Source organism: Pochonia chlamydosporia, chromosome 2 (genome assembly GCF_001653235.2).
Source record: "Pochonia chlamydosporia 170 chromosome 2, whole genome shotgun sequence".
In the NCBI taxonomy this organism is placed as follows: domain Eukaryota; kingdom Fungi; phylum Ascomycota; class Sordariomycetes; order Hypocreales; family Clavicipitaceae; genus Pochonia; species Pochonia chlamydosporia.
Window position 1 is genome coordinate 5,521,713 of NC_035791.1, and position 15,703 is coordinate 5,537,415.

Genomic DNA, 15,703 nt, shown 5'->3' on the forward strand with positions numbered 1-15,703 from the left:
ATCGGGTGGAAGACGCTTGACTATGACCCGAGCAAGATGCTTCCAGAAGAGGCCGTGTAGAGTCTGGTGGTTGTCCTCCTGAGGCAAATCGGGTGTGCCGAGTCCCGACCGTCGTCAGACGTGGTTGGCTGACGAAACAGGTGAGACGGGCAGGAGCAGGTGACTTGACACAACGAAAGGAAAGGTTTCTTGTTTCCTGCCTCATCTACCCAGCGAATCCAGGGGCGGGCGCGGAGAAATTATGATGAGGAAGGAGGCAGTGGGAAAGAGCCCAGAGATGCAGCTTCCCCGGGGTCAGAAACCCAACACTGTTGACAGCGTAAGGATAGGAAGGAGGGGGCAGAGCATGTAAATTGGCAGGAGCAGGGGGTTGCAATGGGAATGAGGAGATGGCAATTCCCAACGGCATGGAAGCGAGGAGAGACAGAGACAGAAAATCAATAAAAGTAACTTACCTTGGATCCCTGCGGGGGGGCCACGGAGTCGACAGATGAATGAATGATGACGAGATAAGGCGAGGCGAGCAGCCAATATCGCGACGTAGCAGTGTAGCGGTCTGCGACAGGCTGCGATGCGATGGTTTTGCAATTACCGTGTTTTTGGGCCCTAATGCAGAGCAACCTGGGCGAGGGATATGCAGAAGCAGACTACAAATGCAGGCTGGCTGTCTGGTGGAACGACAAGCGTGGCAGGGCAAGGTAGATCGCTAACCTGTTGTTGAGACAAAACTTCAAAGCCAGCGTGTCAAGAAACTGGGTGCGTCAACTTTGTCAAATTTCTGATCTCCTCACAGACCCAGCAGGAAGGACGAGGCAGCACAATAGTCAAGGGCAGAGAGACCACACCACGCTCTGGACACGATCCTGCTCCAGTCTTGCAGTCGAGCGTAATGCTGACAGGCCACGATTGAACATGGAAGTCCCCATTCACGCGAAGATGCGATCTTTCCCATGTCCGACCCTCCAGAGCGTCACCAGCCGCTTCTGACACGCTCCCAATTCTGTGGGGGCATTCAATTAAGCCTGTGTGAAGAGCCTTTCACAAAGTGTTGATTATATTCGCCACTCTGTCATTGGTCCGAATGATCCGGTCATTACGCAGGGGATGAGCAACAAAATCGGAAATCGGAAAGGCTATGCCTGTTTCAGCTGAGCAGAGTTGCGCCGCCTCGCATTGGCTCAGTCAAGAGGTCTGGTCTGGTCTGGGTGGAACACGGATCTTTTCCCTGGTCGTGTCTTGGCTCTTTTGTTATCTTATCGATTCCATCAATCTTGTTGGAGCCAGAACTGAGCTGGAGCTGGAGCTGTGCCAACCGCCTTCTGGTTGCACACACGCATCTGGCCTGGATGCATTTTGGTGGAGCAACCATCTCCATGGTAATGCTTCCTTCCCGTGCTCCCCTCTCAACGTGTGAGATTGCAGATAAGAATTGACCTTCCTGTCCGTTCAGATTGCAAATTCGGCCGAGCCACGTTTCACTCCCGCCGTTTCTTCCCTTTCCCAGCTGATCTCTCGATTTGCATCAGCTCAGCACTCCACAGATCATGGCCGCTGAAACCGGAGCCGCGACGGGCATCGAGACTCCCAAACGTGAACCAACTCCCACCACGTCAGCGTCAGCGTCAGCGTCACTTGGCTCGATCCCACAGAAGCGCGCATTCGACGATGACCACACCCCGGTTGTGCCATCACCTCTCAACCCGGAAGCTAATGCGCCCGAATTGCCTCCCCACGACGACGCGTCGCAGGCCAAGAGTTCCAAATCTGCGCGAGTTAAAAAGGACACTTTGAAGAAGCGAGAGGCGAAAGGAGGCGGTCGCGATAGCTCCCCCGCAGCGCCAGATCACAGATCTGTCAAAGATCAGAACAATGTTGATTCTCCTTTACGATACAAGCTGGCCCCGCCCAAGCCATCCGATTTTGAGCTCCCGCGCGGACCGGTCATGACATTGCATCACGAGGTGGATGGCGCAGGAGGACAAGTAGAATTCTTTGAGACTTCTGACCAGTAAGACTCTACCAACTTTGATCCAATCTTGATCGCTGTCCCAGCTTCCAACTGACGGTGCGATTCTTCAGCGTTTTCAACAAGAAAAACTTCCGCTATACCCATTGCATTGCAGACCCTCTCTTCCCGTCAACACTGTATTACCGACAGACTGAACCCGAGCCATTCGGACCGCACATGAGCTTCGAAGATGCAGCGACGAGCGTATTCTTTGACAAAACAGGAAGAGGAGTCACGACGGACAAGGGTTTTCGAATGGCCCGCGCAAATGTTGCCGTTAGAGAAGGACGTTGGTACTGGGAATGCAAAGTTACAAAAGGAGTGCGAGAGTCGAGTGAACCTGGGGCGAAACCAGAGAGCGGCATGCATGTTCGCATGGGCTGGGCAAGGCGTGAGGCATCACTAGACGCACCAGTCGGATTCGACGCATACAGCTACGGCATTCGCGATGTAGCGGGCGAAAAAGTCTACATGTCACGACCTAAGGAATTCTTCCCAGCCGGCGAGGGTATCCGCGAAGGTGATGTCATTGGTCTGGAGATCCAGCTACCATCAGAGAATCTGCAACGAAAAATCATGACCAACACGTACAACCCAGCCATTGACACCTCAGACGACGAACCCTCGGCCAATGCAGAGGCAGCCAACATTGTCCGTGACAGAGTGCCTATCCGGTTCAAGGCGCACACATACTTTGAAAAGATCGAGTACCACACCACCAAGGAACTAGAAGACCTCATGAATCCCTCGCCAATGGGGTCCAGCTCGTCATCGGAAGCCCCGAACCCCCTACACACAAGCCCAGCCTTAAGAACGCTGCCCAACTCGTGCATCAAGATTTACAAAAACGGCCAGCTCATGGGAACCGCCTTTGAACATCTCCTCGGCTTCCTGCCCCCGGCATCGAAACCCCAGCCCCAAGTCGGCGCCAGAGAAGGCCTCGACGACGGTATGCTGGGCTACTATCCGGCCGTGAGCATCTTTCGCGGTGGAGCTGCAGAGGTCAATTTCGGCCCTGACTTTTGGTATCCTCCCCCTGAATACGAGTCTACTACTGGTTCCGGGGCTGAGAGTGCCGAGTCACGACGCCAGAAACTACGCGCAGTTAGTGAGCGGTACAGGGAGCAAATTGCAGAGGATGTCGTGTATGATATTATTGACGAGGTAGACTTTTGGATGCAAGACGGAGGGGGTGCCACGGATAAAATGGGCGTTCAGCAGAAGAGCGAGGCGGTGGCATCTGCACCGGGGAGAGAGGAAATCAAGGAGTTGGTGCAGGACGACTAATGAATCGGCTGTACTTCATGTACTATAGAATATATTTATGATAACGATACCCATTATATTCACTATCTCTGCCCAAACATGTAACCAGTGTTTCGTAATCCGTATTTCATCCATTCCCTCCAGCACTATCTTTACTAAAAATTCAACAGTAACAACACCCATCATATTCAGGCATCTTGTCATGCACACATCATAACCAGCATTCACAATCATTAGTTCATCATCCCATCATACCCTTTCCATCCCTACCGCTCAGCTTGAACCGTCTCCCTCTCATCCTTAGCACCTCCCTCTACAGCAGACACATCCGTCTCCCTCTCACTCTTCCTAGCACCTCCCTCCACAGACGACTCATCCGCCTCCGGAGCCGGCAAAGCAGGATCATCCTCCAACTCCTCAATCCTATCACCCCCATCAACCGTCTGCTGACTCTCAAGACGCACCTCCCTCCCCCTCTTATGGCAATACCACAACACAAACAGCAAAACTACAGTCGTCAGCATCACATAAATCAGGGTACACACACAGAAAAACTTACGGGATAAAGCCACCCCCCAAATGACATTCATCCCAATAAACGCCGGCCACCGCGTCTTCAAAACCTCCACAATGGCCCTCAACATGCCCACAATCGCACCCGGCTTGGTAACAAGCTGCGCCAGATTCGTCGGCATGAACACGCTCTTCGCTGTGCCTTTAAGCCCGCCCTTGCTATCCGCCTTGATGCCCTGGCTGGCTGCTGCGGCGGCAAGCAACTCCGGCCCCAGGGAGGAGGTGATCTTGTCGGGGAGCTGGGTGACGAGCTTCTTGAGCGAGTTGGGCAGCTTGTCGAAGCCTTTGGCCAGGGCGCCGTCCTTGTCGTCTATGATCTTCATGAGGTCGTCGTAGGCGGTGGGCACGCCGTTCACCAAATCTTTGAATACGTTTGTGAAGGATTGGAGGGCGGCTGAGGAGTCGGTGGATATGACTTTGTTGTTTTTCACGGAGAGGTTCAGCCGGTCGAGGACTTTGGAGAGGTCCTTCTTCTCTTTTTCTTGTTCGGCGGGCGTGGTGGCCGCGGAAGGTTGGAGGGTGTCTGTCTTTGGTTTGGAGCGGGTGAAGAGTGCGGAGAGGCGGTTCTGCTTCTTCGGTTGGCTTTCCTTTTCTTTGCCTTTGTCTTTGCCGTCGGTGGGAAGTTGGCTGGTAGATGGGGTTGCGTCTTCGTTGTCCGAATGCCAATCTAAGTCGCGGGAGTAGAGGCGCGGGGGTAGTGGCGGCGGCGGTATGTCATCATTGGCGAGCAGTTCCTCGAGGAAGCTCTCGTCGTCAGGGCGAATGACCGCTTCGTGTTTGTCGCCATGGTGTTTGCGGTGATGCGCTTGCTCCTGCTCGTTCTTGGTGTCCGTGGCGGAGGTGTCTGCCGCTCTTGCATCCTCAGCTTCCTGCTTGGCTTCGTCCTTGGCAGACTTTTCGGCCTTGTGCTTCTTGACTTTTTTGTAGGTGAAGTACTCCAACATGATGGGCTGTTTTGCTGTTGGTTCGGGGTTGTTATGCAGTGTTTCGTTGGGTGCAGAGTGGTCGGAGCTGAGCTGCAATGCAGATGGCTGGTCTTAAGTACGTTTCTCGAATGTGACTGGTCTCAGTAGCTTGCATCCACTGGCAGTAAAGGAGCTAGCTACCTTGATTTTTTGTTTTTGTTCCTAGCATGTGCCTGTTTGATTAGCTCATTTGTTTCTCCTCATTGTTGCCGCCGCTGGTTGACTGGAAGCTCGACTGTCGAGAAAGGCGGGCGGCCGCTTTCTGCACCGCCACTCGGTACTTGCATGTCAAGGTGTACTTGGATGATGTCACGGGCCAGTCAAGTCCAACAAAAGCTGCTTCAGATTCTCGACTGTCGTGGCGTCAAGTTACCCACTTGACCACCTTGAGTTATCAGATTGGTCATGAAGGGTGCAGAAGCGCCCTTGGTGGCCCCTGGCGGTTACGATGGCATTACGATTCGACTGCTTCACATGTTATTTGGCGAATCTTGGTGCTTGAATGGTATTGGTGGCGAATATGCTAGACAGCATTTGTTGGCGGGTGGAAGCGAAACCATCGTGTCGAATAGATTAGAAAATAAAAGGACTTGTTACGATTGTTGAAACGCCTGTCTAGTGGTTGTTAGACTGCGTTTGTTTCAAGTGGCGTACATGACTATATGTGCATTGACGAACAATGCCTGCTGTCTTTGTCAATGATTTGCAAACCTGCAATGAAATGTGATACTTTTGTCCTATGTTGGGATCATCAGGCCAGCTACAATATGCACACATAGTTTCAATGGCAATCATGGACTAGCCACTCAACCCCGTCTTAAGTCTATCGTAAAGTACTGACATCTTCATTGGCACATAATCTCATCCATCTGCATCAACCACAGATATACCTCTCCACCCTTCCATCCATACCTCATTACCCATCGCTAACCAGTCACATCTGCTGAATAACATCATCCGCCAACGTGCTCTTCCTCCCACCACTCCTCCTCCTCCCCCTCTGATACGCCTCCGTCATCGTCACCGCCCTCTCGCCAACATACCGATCCCCCGTCCACTCCTTCCCACACTTCGGACAATCCCTCGATCTCCTTGCCCGCCAAAACGCATCCTGGCAAAAATCATGTAATCTCAAAACACAATTCGGCTCCCCGCACCGCAGCCCAATCGTAATAACATCCTTACACGCCTCGCAAAACTTGATGCGCTGCCACTCGTTCGCCTCGGCATCCGGATCATTATACGTCTCCACCAACCAGGGACGCAGCTCCAGCAACGCTCGCGGAGTAACGGCGTAGAAACCATCGCGACTCTTCTCAAACCACCCTCCGTCCACGAGACTGCCCAGCACGGCCTCCACCTCGCTGTGTTTAAGACCCTTGTCCGCTGCTGCTTGCGTTTGCGTCGGCTCCTCGGCGTCCATGTGGCTCTGGCGCCGGTTCGGCGGCCTGGCGAACTTCATGGCTTGCATCTCTGTGATGGCGAGCACCTCCATCCGCGGGGTGTTGAACTTGTCAAACATGCCGTCGAGGGCGCGCTTGATGAATGCCAGCTCTTCGGCGGTGTATGTCGTTGCTAGCTGCGTCTGGGGGTCGGATTGTGTGTTCACGAGGGCGTAGAGGCGCTGCTTGGTGACTTGGTGGGTGATGCTGCGGACTTCGTAGTCGAAGAGGGAGGCGGCATCGGATGCTACCTCGATGTGTTTCTTGAAATCATCCTCGGTTACTTGCTCTGGCCGAATTACTGATTCGTGAGTGCCGTCGGCGTTGAATATAGCTGCTAGTAAGGGTTGCGCTTCTTCAAATGTGATGGTGCTGTGGGCGAGGAGAGCTTGGAGAAAGGCCCGGTGGCTGTTGTCGTAGTCTGGGCTGAAGACTGTCTCCATGGCTATACGGGACGAGCATACGTCCGAGCCAGTGAAATTCAGTCGATGATTATTACAAGTCTGTTGACCATGTTGCAGCTTTCTGGGATGAGTGAGAGCTGGTGGGGTGAACTTTTGTAAACGCGTGAAAGTGAATGTGAAGTTTGTGGAACGCGACGAGGCGTTAAGTGATGTGGCTGTGCGCAACCAACGATGGCAGATGACGGTAGCAGTAGCATACAGAAGAATTGACTTGGATCAGGTTTTGGATTGTGAATAAATTACTGTAGTTAATGTATGAGGATTTCGAAACTCAATAGCCTGCTTTTCATAAACTTGTCTGGTCTACTCCGTGTTCTCATTAGGACACATTAACGGCTGTAGATGTACAATCTTCATAGCCGGCCATTGCAACAAAGGTAGCTCATTTCATCACAGCAACCAGTGAAGACTGTAAAACACCATAACACGTAAAACCCAGTGAAAAATAAAAACACAAAATAAAAATTATGAACAACAGAAAATATTTACATATTTCCATAAAATGAACCAAAAACTGCGGTGAAAACTACGAATTCGACATCCGACTCAACCCCAGGGTAGCCAAGCACATGCTGACTCATCACAACACCAATGAACCACTCTCCAACAACTTCTCATCCATTTCATCAAGTTGACAACTCCATTTCAGCGTAGCGCCATCCAACAACATCGAATACCCGCAAGTTCGCTATCCATACAGAAGAAACCAATCGCGACCCTTTAACACTGTAAATTTCTCACACCAATTGCTCTATCTGGGCCCTCAGGACGCCAAATTTCACCGCATCCCTCAAAGCTCACCACTCACTCACCCAACAAGCGAATGCATTGAAGCACTCCCGAAACCCTGGAGGCCTGGCCGGGAGGCCCTCAAGTCACAGAACTTCCAATTCATACAAAAGCGTCATCATTACCCCCACAGCCGCATCATAGGGTACGCGACACCAGCCATGGCCGACACCAAGGACTTCGATGTCGTCCGCATCGCTCGAAGCGACGGCGCAGACACCGGCCCAGGATACTGGCCCGCAACGACAACAGCTCCCAAGAAGACGGGCAAAGATGCAGCCGCAGCAACGCCCCGTGCCAAACCCCAGATGACGCGGCTGGCAGAAGATGACCCGCGATTCATCGAGTGGCGGATAAAGCTAGGAATCCTCCTCAAGCAAGAGCTCTCACCCAATCCCGAAGGTACACACTACACTGTCTCGTCTTAAGACATGATATGCTAACTGGCAGTTGCAGAAGGAAACCCATGGTACGTCCAGTTCCCGCGCGGATACTGGCTGTACGAAAAGTCCAAACACCTCTGGGTATCAGGCTACCCCATCAAAACCAAGCTGTACAAGAGCCCGCAGGAATTCGGCGTCCACCTCATCTGGCTGCTCTCCGCGTCAAAGGACTACAAAGACTGCTGCTGCGCGCACTGCAACCTGCCGAACCCTGCGAAACTCGCTTCCTCCGTGGAAGAGCTCATCATCACGCCCAGCGAGACGCCTGTTCCTGCGCCGGCCCCTGGATCGGGAGTCAAGTCGTCGTCGAATACACCGACTCCCGTTCCTGTTCCAGCCATGCCACACAGAGTCACGCCTGTTCCTCTTCCTCCCATCCCAGGACAACCAAGGCAGACACCTCCCAGCACATCCGCAACACCAGCCGCCAAACCACCAACACCAAAATCCACACAATCCAAGCCTGTGAAAACCACAACACCCGCTCGATCAACCTCCAACACACCACAACCAACTCCGCAGCAACCACAACAACAACAACTACCTCCCGTAAACCCACCACCACAACAACAATCTCAACCCCCCCAACCCGTCCGCTGGTCCCTCCAAGGCTCGCTCCTCTTCCGCGCCGGCGAACTAACATGGTACCAAAACGGCAACACCTGGCGTCTCGGCATCATCGCCTCGCCCAGCCCCAACCCCTCCTCCCCAACCCACACGATGCTGCCCCTCGGCCACGCCCTCGTCCCCCAGCAAGCCGTCACAAAGTCCCAGGCCGACCTGCGTCCCTTCCACGCCTTCTCCGTGCCGCCCGTCGCACTCCCTGACCTTAAGGACAAGCAGTTCGACCAAATCCCCTGGGACGCCCTCTTCCACGCCTCCGCCAACGACCCCCCCAAGCGGGAACTCCTCGCCCTCGACGCCTCCAAGCTCGCTGCCTCCCGCATCGACGCCTCCTTCTCCCTCTGGTGCCCTCTGTCCGAGGACCCCAACGCCGAACCCCGCCCCTACTACGGCTGCTTCTTTGGCGCGGAGCGCATCGAAATCGGCGACTGTCTGCGCATCAAGCCCGTTCCCTCTGAACCTTCCATTGGAGATACATCCGTAATGGGCCTGCGGTACATATACACCCGCAATGACTACCCTGGCACAGTGTTCTTCCGCGGCAACGCTTACCAGCTCGCTAACCCGGATACGCCACCCACAAGCATCATATCAGAGGATCAGCTCCCTATTGCGCTGAGGGACGAGACAACGTGGCGAAACCAGGTGAATTCCGCTAAACCGTGGCGCTGGGTCATGGTGAAGGAGAATCTTACCCTCAATGACCAATTCGTCAAGGGGAGGTTCTACCCTTCGCATAGACTGATGCCGATTTTGAATCCTGCGGGGTTTAATGCCGCGCTTGCGCAGGGACAGGTCGATGACCAGGTGCCGTATCTGAACAACAGGATGGACGGAGGGGCAGGCGGGTTCGTGGGACGAAAGGTGAATAGGCTGGATAGCCTGGGCGCTTCTGTGCCTAGAGGATCTGTGATATCGCTCGAGCCGCTGATCAAGGAGGAAGGGATGCCGGTCTAGGGTTTTCATGGTGCCCACCTTTGTTTTGGTTGAATAATAACTTGCGTGAGAAAGGTGAAAAACGAACGTCACAGTATCTAGCGGCGACTTTGTATACAAGATTTGTAGGGTTTAAATGGTAGGATTTGTGTGCAAGTAAAGTAGCATAGGGTCGCTCTTAGACAGCAATATCACACCGCAAAGTTTGATTTGGCTTGGTTTTGGATTTGTGAATTTATATACCGAGAATATGTAGTAAATGATAAGGTAGACCACCCCACGCTGACGCTTTTTATGTACCCAAAGACTATCCCTACTCCATGCTTAATTTCCCACATCCCTATATTCGTCACAATTGTCACGGGCCTATGCCCATGGGTTCGTTGAGTTGGTAGGTATGAACGAGACCAAATTCAAAACAAATTAGGGATCCAATGTCCCACTGCCATGCTGTGCTTTTAGCAGTCCATCACTAGGCAGACCAAAGTGTGTGCCAATGCCATGAACAAGAAAACAAAGAAAGCCTCCGAATTATGAAGAAGAGCGAACAGAAATGCTGTCATCAATGTCGTTGGTATCGTGTCGAGTGTAATTTATCCCCCCGGGGCTCATGCACAAGCCGACCTGCTAGTCTTGCTAGATCGGCAGTTACGCGCGTTGTTCTGAGTCAACGACCCAGAAAGAGCTCAAATTTTCACGTCATCTCATGCCGACTCTCTTTCCCTTAGACTATCCAACCTGGCCTGCAGTCTGCTAAGGATTTCTGGATCTGGGGGAGGCTGCACTTTTCGTGGCAAAGCACGTGGTGACTCGCCAGACTTCTCTAACCCGCACATCGTGCAAGGGTGGCCGTCTTCAGCATCAGCGGGATATAGCGTCTCGCAAGAGTAGCATTCGAATCGTGCGTCAGAATCTGGCCCAAATGCATCACCGGGATAACCAAATGGGTACTTGTCCTTCTTTGGCCTGTTTCAAGATTGTTAGCACTCCTAATCCAATCGGGGTTTTCGGCTTGGCGCGACTTACGGATCCCGAGGGCAATCTGTACAGCGAATATGGTTGCAGTTTTCGCATTTTCTGCTGCCGGTAGCGAAGAGCGTTTGGCACTCGTGGCATGTCCTCCTAACACGTTGTCGGGGTTTTCTGTGCACCAAGTCTTGTCCCCCATTCTTACTTGGTCGTTTCAACTCTATTTGCTGGTCACCCCAATAAAAGTCTGGCATAATGACAGTGCTTTCTCGATTGGCCTTCAGGACCTTCTCCATCTGCTCAAGATTGGCCAAAAATTCAGCCTCGCTCTCCTTTGGCGGGTGGCGGGGGCACCTCTCGCATTGAACGTGCTGGCATCCTGGGCACTCATTTCTGGCAGTGAAGGTTGTGTTGCACCGATGGCAAGTGCGTCGCACGCGCATTCGGATGGGTTTGTCCACTCGGAGGACAGTTTCGTCTGGAGCGACGGTTAATAAGTCTGATGCTTCAATCACCAGCCCGAACTTTTCGCCCATCTTCTTAGCACGCTCCTCGAAAATTTTCAATTTTGATACCACGGCAACAGCTGGTGATCCTTGGATCGCATCTGACTTGGTGTCATCCCGCAGAGACGATGGTCTTTGTGTGCTCGATGCAACAGCTTCTCGTTTGTCAGACCTAAATGCTCTCTTCACCTTGGAGATGACTCTGCCAACTCCTTTGTCCTCCGCGTCCTGCCCAGGCACTGGAGCCATGCCAGTAGCTGCTTGGCTCATGCCTGCAAGGGGCAGACGGTGCTGTGTCCTCGGGGGACAGAGAATCCTTCGTCACCGTGTTTCCAGGTCGCGTCTTGCGATTTGTGTGGGAAAATGCAGTGTTTCTTGAAAGTAGGCAATAAGGGCAAAAGAAACTTCCCGCCTCTGGTTCGCCACTTTCGTGTTTTGAGTGTTCGTTTATTGCTTTAGAGTTCGGGTTTTGACCAAACTCTTCTGTCTGTCCGTCTGTGTCACAGCTTTGCGGAACCTTCCGAGTGAGTGTAGTTGTGGTTTGACAAGACTCTTACATTCCTTTGCCAGAAGATGGCGGATGAGGAAGTTGAAGAGGTCGGCAATGGCGATGGGGATATTAGGAAACAGCGTTCCGATCAAGTGGTTATGGGATGTTCAAACAGCAAGGTGAGGAGGAAGACAATGAGAAGAAAGAAAAAGCGTAAATTGAGGAGAAACGATCTGTGGAGTGACGACGACCCTAGGAGGAAATTCCCACCAGAGCGGAACAGAGGGGTGTTGGGGCGAGGCGACACCCAGCTAGTGCAAAAAAGTCCTCTGCATTCGATAAACTGGATGTGTAGTAGTTGTGCTCCTGAGAAACAAACGCAAGCACACTGACGAGGGAACTCCCAAGCTGCAGGAGGTGCATCAATTGCGCCGGCACTCTGGGTGTACGGGGTGGCATTAGCCGCCCACGGTTGTCATCGTTTTGTGAAGAAGTCACAGGCAGATCAGCCCATGAAGCAGGGCGATACCGACAAGCGGGTTCCAGTGGGTTTGGCGACCCGGCCAGCTGGCTGACCGGTTGGGTGGCTTTCTTTTGATTGTTGGTTGCTTGATGGCGGGCGACGGTACCAGGGTCGTGGAATGGTGGTGGGGAGGAGGGAGTGAGTGAAAGCGGAGGCCAATGTGCTCCGTACATGGACACCTGAGCTGGTATCATGAGAAGAAAGTCCAGCAGGTCAACCCCTTCAGAGTGAGATGTGGTTGTATGGTACTCTCTGGTCGGAGACTCGAGGCGGTCGGTAGCGAGTACGGAGTTTGGGAGTACATGGGCCATCATCCCGTCTGTGAGCCGGCGCCATTAGCGGCAGAGCCAGCTCTCCCTCTTGCTGGGTCAAGCCTGTGCCTCTTTGCTCTGACACCATCGACGGCTTGCTCCATCTCACTCCATCCTGAGGAGTCAGTCTTGGTCAGTCATTCGTTCCCAGCCGGACCGCCCTGGATGAGCAGGGATGGACCCAACCAGAGCATCGGAGACGGACGCTGTCCGTGTGTGTGGGCCAGCCGTCCAGTAGCTCGACTTTGGCCCGAGATTCTGGGATTCATGTTTGGAACCACGGGGATGGAGCAGCCAACTCAGGCGGGCAAAGGGCCTTGGTCGGTTTTGGTTGGCTTGGGTCAGCCGTCAGAGAAGGATGCGCTGGCAGTCCATCCAGGATCCATCAGGCCACCTCCCCGTCTCCCCATCTGCATCCCCAGTGATGCATCAATGGAGATGGAGGGCTTTGGCCTCCTGTCGTTGGTGGAGAGGTGCAACCGACAGTCTGGTGCCAATAGCGGTTGCAGTCTCAACCCGCGGTCGTGCATTTGCAAAAGACGACACGATGCACAATGCATCCGGTACATTGTCAGTCGGTGGTACTTGTTTGACAAGGGTTGAAAGGTATCAAGGAAACTCAGAGAGATTGACGGGGCCCCTGGACAGCCGAGGCGAGAAAAGAGATGAGGGACGGGCATCGATGCAGGGGAACCTGGGCCAGATGATGAACTGTGAAGCCTCAAAGCACTTGACAATCAATACATACACGATGTTTTCGTCCCGTACAGTGCATGATTGGAATGCACCAAAAAAATGTGCTCATCGGCGAGAGGCGTCCAGAGTTTTGAGAGATAAAGGAAGCCTGATGCTCTCTGACTGGGAGTGAGGGCATCACTGAAAGGCAACCAGACCAGAACAGAGATGAGAGAACATTGGCGACGCACGACGCACCAAAAGTCCGGAGCGGCTCCTGCCCGTCGAGACTGTTCAACGCCACCAGAAGCCACACCTGGGTCAAGGGAAGGAGCAACCTTCCCGGCCTGGCAATGACAGCATGGGCTGGGCTTGGTGTATTGAAAGGGACCAGACAATTTGAAGGAGCTTGATGAACTTCGGCAGCCGAGAGCCAAAAGTCCACGGCAAAAGTAGGCAACAGTTTTGTGAGGCCGCAATATTGTGCCAAGCATTTATTCATACATATTAATACAACTAGACCACACAATACAATACAATATATACATACATACATACATACATACATACATACATACATACATACATTCGCGCCTGCATCTGCGGAGCACGTTGTGCATAATATCTATCAATATCCTACCCGAGATGCGGAAGGAGCGCCTCGGAACCGGCTGCCAATTTCCAAAGCCGCTGGGTAACTGCCAAGTCTCATGTGCGTGAGCCAACAAGTTGCCCGTGCACGAGAGGGAGGGAGTTCCTGGCATCAACACCAAATCAGATCAACTCCAACAGTCCAGATGTCAGTTCTCGCTTCTCGCTTGCTACGGTTCAAGGCTGACGATCAATTGCGCTCCTCGTGACGCCCCACAGACTGTGACACTTTATCGCTTTGGTTCTTCTCTGTACCAATCGTCAAGATGAAAACCACCTGATACTCCATAGTGCTGGTATATCACCTCCTCCGATCTTACGACGTACGCAGTACTATTAATTAATATCCATGCCTCTGAGGACCAATTGAACCGAAACCACTACCCTGACAGCCAACTTTTGTCAGCCCCCCGACATAACAGATTATCCTCAGAGCGCTGCAAAATTGTTCCTATACGGAGGACTGGGGTGTTGGGGAGATTGAGGGACTGAAATAGCTCCTGGCCACCACGCGACACTTGGCCATCAAAATCTGATGTGTCAATTCTGGCCAACAGCCCAGCTTTCTACACCACAACCCATCTGGTGGGTGTCACCTTGATGCTTTGGCAATGTTCTGTCTGGTGCGTTTCCAATCATAGCGCGCGATTGTCACCAACAGGCATCCCCAATCTTCGCAATGCGGAACAAAAGGCTCATCTCATGGTAGCGCTGCACGGATTACTGTCCTACATACTTCTCCATGGCTGGTGTGTTTTGTTGTTCTGAATTGTCAGCATTTCACCCTTGAAAACCCTCAGCTGCTGGTGTCTACTCCCACATCCCGGCATTGATGAGTTGATGAGTCCCTCAAGACGTTGAGTTGTTCGCGGCTGTTCAACTACCTTGCTGGCAGGAAGGTCCCTGAGGCTATTCCACAATGGTTCCGACCCTTTGGCTAATTGCTCCCATGCGCGGTTCCAATGCAGGTTTGGGAGGCGCCAAATTACCACAAGTGCTAAAGCAGGTTGAGAGTCTCGCTGCCAAGTAGGCCGCACGTATGGAGTGGCGTCGACTAGGCATGTACTTCGGCCAATTCTAGTGCATTTGGAACACATCCTCTGCCTACTTACAGTGGTAACATTTTGTTTGTCACTGCTTATATTAAGTTCGTCGCAGTTATTTACCAGGGAACAGGAGACCGGCGGCATAGGTGTGCAGAATCACGATTCGAGCAATGGCTTCACCTCTGCAAGTCCTCATGGGCCGAAGACGTCGTTACTCCAAGCTCCTTGTACCAGTGCTGCCGACCCTGCTTTCGAACCACACCAGCACAGCTGACATAGAAATAAATACAAGACTATACACCGGCAACCATTTTGAAATCACCTTCCTGGGTGGATAAGGATTTGTGCAGACAGTACTCATTCTGGTCAAATGACCAGAATAGAGGCTTGGCACATGTTATTGACATGAAGAACGCATCACAACTTCGGTCTTCATCAGAGTCTGGCGGGTTGCACTGATAATGGTATGAGACAAGACAGCAGGCGGTAGTTTGTGGCGAGTCGCATACGACATGTCACCACCAGCCAAGCTCGAACACTTCTGGTCACCACGTCACACATCAAATTGCTTTGGGGAAGCTTGTCTCTCTTCTTCAATGAAAGTGAGCTCACGCTAATTGAATGGTTGTCGACCATTTGAACTCCATGAAAATGCCAGGGAATGCGTTGTTTTTGAGCCCAATAGGGCACACGCCGATGCCGGGCCAGACCACGTTCTTTTCTTCCTTTTTCCTTTTTTTTTTCGCACTTTCGGCCAACCCAGGATGTGCTCCTGTTTGGTGTGGTCATGTTTTTTTTTCTTTTGTTCGCTACTGCGTTTTTGGCACCATCCTTGTTATTAGGATTCGGCATGGTCCAACCTTGTGAGTGAGTAATGCACAGGCAACCCAACACCACACCACCTAACAGCCCGTTATCATGCATACCTCACAGAACAAGGGCACTGCTCTGCCGTTGAGCAGGGCGATACAACGACCGCTGGGTGCCCAGTTCATAAGAAGCATCCAACAAATTCCTGACGC

The 15,703-nt window shown here is 52.6% G+C and overlaps 6 protein-coding genes across 6 annotated transcripts; 3 read left to right on the forward strand and 3 right to left on the reverse strand.

The window, feature by feature from the left end:
- Nucleotides 1-1,544: 1,544 nt before the first annotated feature.
- VFPPC_03707 (Set1 complex component ash2) lies at nt 1,545-3,295 on the forward strand (the record flags this gene model as incomplete). The annotated part of the gene is made up of 2 exons (XM_018283179.1): nt 1,545-2,008; nt 2,080-3,295. 2 exons carry the CDS (start codon nt 1,545-1,547, stop codon nt 3,293-3,295), a joined length of 1,680 nt encoding a protein of 559 aa, XP_018147941.1.
- A 245-nt stretch (nt 3,296-3,540) lies between these two features.
- On the reverse strand, nt 3,541-4,791 carry VFPPC_13514 (ring-like domain-containing protein; the record flags this gene model as incomplete). Its single annotated transcript, XM_018291289.1, has 2 exons — nt 3,541-3,782; nt 3,834-4,791. 2 exons carry the CDS (start codon nt 4,789-4,791, stop codon nt 3,541-3,543), a joined length of 1,200 nt encoding a protein of 399 aa, XP_018147942.1.
- A 955-nt stretch (nt 4,792-5,746) lies between these two features.
- VFPPC_15692 (DNA repair protein Nse1) lies at nt 5,747-7,414 on the reverse strand (the record flags this gene model as incomplete). The annotated part of the gene is made up of 2 exons (XM_022428977.1): nt 5,747-6,928; nt 7,376-7,414. 2 exons carry the CDS (start codon nt 7,412-7,414, stop codon nt 5,747-5,749), a joined length of 1,221 nt encoding a protein of 406 aa, XP_022284638.1.
- A 254-nt stretch (nt 7,415-7,668) lies between these two features.
- VFPPC_13515 (transcription-silencing protein Clr2) lies at nt 7,669-9,531 on the forward strand (the record flags this gene model as incomplete). Its single annotated transcript, XM_018291290.1, has 2 exons — nt 7,669-7,909; nt 7,964-9,531. The coding sequence occupies 2 exons, from the start codon at nt 7,669-7,671 to the stop codon at nt 9,529-9,531; spliced, it is 1,809 nt and encodes a 602-aa protein (XP_018147944.1).
- A 683-nt stretch (nt 9,532-10,214) lies between these two features.
- On the reverse strand, nt 10,215-11,255 carry VFPPC_17480 (zinc finger domain-containing protein; the record flags this gene model as incomplete). The annotated part of the gene is made up of 2 exons (XM_022429183.1): nt 10,215-10,476; nt 10,537-11,255. The coding sequence occupies 2 exons, from the start codon at nt 11,253-11,255 to the stop codon at nt 10,215-10,217; spliced, it is 981 nt and encodes a 326-aa protein (XP_022285790.1).
- A 303-nt stretch (nt 11,256-11,558) lies between these two features.
- VFPPC_17479 (hypothetical protein) lies at nt 11,559-11,867 on the forward strand (the record flags this gene model as incomplete). The annotated part of the gene is made up of 1 exon (XM_022429182.1): nt 11,559-11,867. The coding sequence occupies one exon, from the start codon at nt 11,559-11,561 to the stop codon at nt 11,865-11,867; it is 309 nt and encodes a 102-aa protein (XP_022285791.1).
- Nucleotides 11,868-15,703: the final 3,836 nt, after the last annotated feature.